The 3,009-nt window shown below is 52.3% G+C and overlaps 1 gene segment (V, D, J or C); it reads right to left on the bottom strand.

Moving 5' to 3' along the window:
- Positions 1 to 251: 251 nt before the first annotated feature.
- On the bottom strand, positions 252 to 1,475 carry LOC123841595 (probable non-functional immunoglobulin lambda variable 5-48). The segment is given in 2 exon segments: positions 252 to 523; positions 1,400 to 1,475. Coding segments are annotated over 2 exon segments (348 nt in total).
- Positions 1,476 to 3,009: the final 1,534 nt, after the last annotated feature.

Below are 3,009 nucleotides of genomic sequence, written 5' to 3'. Positions count from 1 at the left end.
CATTTTATATCACTTTCTGAGCATTACATGACTCTTCCTCTTTCCCTGTTGAAGGATAGATCATCGTCCAGAAGAGACCACCTTGCTATGTCTCTCCAGGTAAGTTTCTTACTGAAAAGTGGCTCAGAAACAAGATCCGTGGGTCCAGAGGTTTTAGACCCACTTCCTCCATATCTGAGACGCTGTGAGGAGCGATACCTGCTCCCAGCGCCCTGAGCTGCAGCCCAGTGATAGTCCGCCTCGGTCTCAGCCTACAGCCCCGAGATGCGCAGAAGCCCTGCATTGGCCGAGGCGTCTTTGGAGCCCGAGAAGCGGCTGGGGACCCCAGAGCCCTGGTGCTTCTCGGAGCCTGAGGAGTAGGAAAGCAGACCCCGGGGAGGGCTCCCTGGCTGCTGCTGGATCCAATAGATGTTAGAGCCGCCAACACTGATGTCCCTGCTCAGGGTGCAGGTGAGTCGGTCTGTCATTCCCGGAGATGCCGAGAGGGAGGGCGGCTGGGTCCGCACGGGCTGGGACAGGGAGCCTGCAAACACAGACGTTAATGGGGCAAGAAATGGAGAAATTTATCAAGATGCTGACTTCAGGAAGAGTGACTTTGAGGCCTGCCCAGCTTCCCTGAGGCTGGACCTACCTGTACAATAGGAGAGGAGCGTGAGGAAGACAGGTGTCCAGGCCGTGGTGACACAGACACTGGACCCCACAGTGGGCCAGGCTGCCCCAGGCCTCCTTTTCTCCTCCACCCTCTGCCACAGGAGGGGCTCTCCATGCAAACGGGGTCCACCCAGTGACTGCCCAGCCCCTCCCTGAGCCCTGGTGCTGGGGCTCGGCTCACAGAAACACTGCGGAGGATGGGAGTGGCTTCAGCCCTGGGGAGAGCCCTGGGAGGATGCACCTGCTGAGACCACACATGGGTCCCTGCTCAGGGGACTCTGCAAGGCAACAGGGGACCCAGCTGCTGAGTCCCCATCAGAGAGCACAGGGCCAGTCCCCACTTCATTTCTCTTGAGTGAATGCTCCTCACTGAGCTGCTATGTAGACACCACAGGGCCGTCCCACGGCGCCCCCTGCTGGTCACGGGCGCAGCCGTCACTGTGTCCCAAAGCCCTGAGAGACCCCCTGATTTCTGCAGCTCACCACATCCCTGTGGATCCACACTTCCGTGGACCAAGTGTCAGTACAGGTTTCCCCTGCTGTCTGAAACTCCATCATCCCTAACAAACCTTAGTAAGCCACGATGGCATAAGGCAAGAAGCAATTAATATTATTTCGTATGCACAATTTTTTGCATGTTTCCAGGCTTAAAAAGAAATCAGTCCTAGGCTTCTCGGATACCCAAGGACACATTTTGCTGTCAGATGTAGCACACGAATGGCGATAAAGCGCATGTGATAACACACACCGTTCACAGCCACGGTGGCCTGTGGCTGAGCTGCTGGGTGTGACTCCTGGGGAAGCCGCTGGAAGGCGCCCGTCATGCTGGTTGGGTTGTGCACCGTCTCTGGAGAGGCTCCTGCAAAACTTATGCTGGATGTTAAGTTGGCGCTTATTTTTTTGTGAAACTGAAAATCCTCTTCAGATGGCTTTGAGCAGTAAAAGCAGCTACTAATGTAAATATTTCATAAAAGCAAAGAGGTATAAAGAGAACGTTCAAAAGTTCGGGATACCTATACTATGTTTCTTTCTTTTTTTTTTTTTTTAAAGATTTTATTTATTTATTTGACAAAGAGAGAGCAAAAGTAGGCAGAGGGAGAGGGAGAAGCAGGCTTCCCGCTGAGCAGGGAGCCGGACATGGGGCTCGATCCCAGGACCCCAGGATCATGACCTGAGCTGAAGTCAGCCGCTTAACTGACTGAGCCACCCAGGCGCCCCCCTATACTATGTTTCTGATCTTTGTGCCAGTTTACTGTAATTTCTCACTCCAGGGGGAGCTGTGGTCCATGCGAGGTGAAAATATGTGCATATACAATTACAGGGCTTTCTAGACAAAGCTGAATGACCCAGGTGCGCAGGGGGGCACGTGTGTCGCCGAGGAGGGGACAGTGGAGCTGCTTTGCAGAAATGGTAGGGGCTGTTTCTGGGAAAGGCATAGAAACAGAATTTTGGGGACGCCTGGGTGGCTTAGTCGGTTGAGGTCTGCCTTCAGCTCAGGTCATGAACCCAGGTCCCGGGATTGAGTCCCACATTGGCCTCCCTGTTCAACAAGGAGCCTGCTTCTCCCTCTGCCTGCTCCTTCCGTGCTTGTTCTCTCTCTCTCTCTTTCACAAATAAAATAAAATAAAATGTTTTGAAAAAATCCACTACCTGCATTTTTTACACTTTTTCTAGTTTAGTAGAAGTTAAATGTGAAATTGTAATGTTTCCAGAGGTGTTCAATGTCTGAGCAATGGCTTCCAGAATCCTTCCCTTCCTCGCTGCACCATGGGTCCAACTCAGCTTTCACTCCACACATGATTCCCACACTTCTAGACTCAAAGGCCCTTTGACTCTACTTCTGTGACTGGGATCAGCCACTTCCCTGAGACCCTGTGCTCAAGGCAGTGGGAGGGATCTTCCCCACTGAGCTCAGGAACGTCCTCAGGGCTGCCAGCAGAGACCCCAAACTCCTCCCTCCCCTAAGTATCCATCCTGACCTGGCCCCGCCCACCTTCCTGCTCCCAGTGCATCCCTTCCCCTTGCTCTCTGAACTCCAGCTTCTCTCTTTCCTATAACTCAAAACCCTGAATTCCCACCCCTTCCATGGTTTCCAAGCTGCCTCCTCCTCTGCTTAAAGGGCGAAATGTGCTACAACGTGAGTCATGCAGAAAACACGTATTTGGCAACTCTGAGTAGCTCCTTAGAGCAGGATACAGGCATATCATCACAGATAGGAAAAGACAATATATAGGCTCATTTGCAAGGTAAGCAAACTATAGACAATAGTGCAAACAACAGCCTGCATCCGTATCCAAACACAAGGTCATGAACATGACTCTTCTTGTGGACTCTCCCACTCCTCTTTGTCCCTCATCC

This window comes from Mirounga angustirostris, unplaced genomic scaffold (genome assembly GCF_029215605.1).
Source record: "Mirounga angustirostris isolate CCGP_5_RB_7025 unplaced genomic scaffold, mMirAng1.0.hap1 SCAF_14, whole genome shotgun sequence".
NCBI classification, from domain to species: domain Eukaryota; kingdom Metazoa; phylum Chordata; class Mammalia; order Carnivora; family Phocidae; genus Mirounga; species Mirounga angustirostris.
This window is presented reverse-complemented; position numbering and strand designations above follow the sequence as displayed.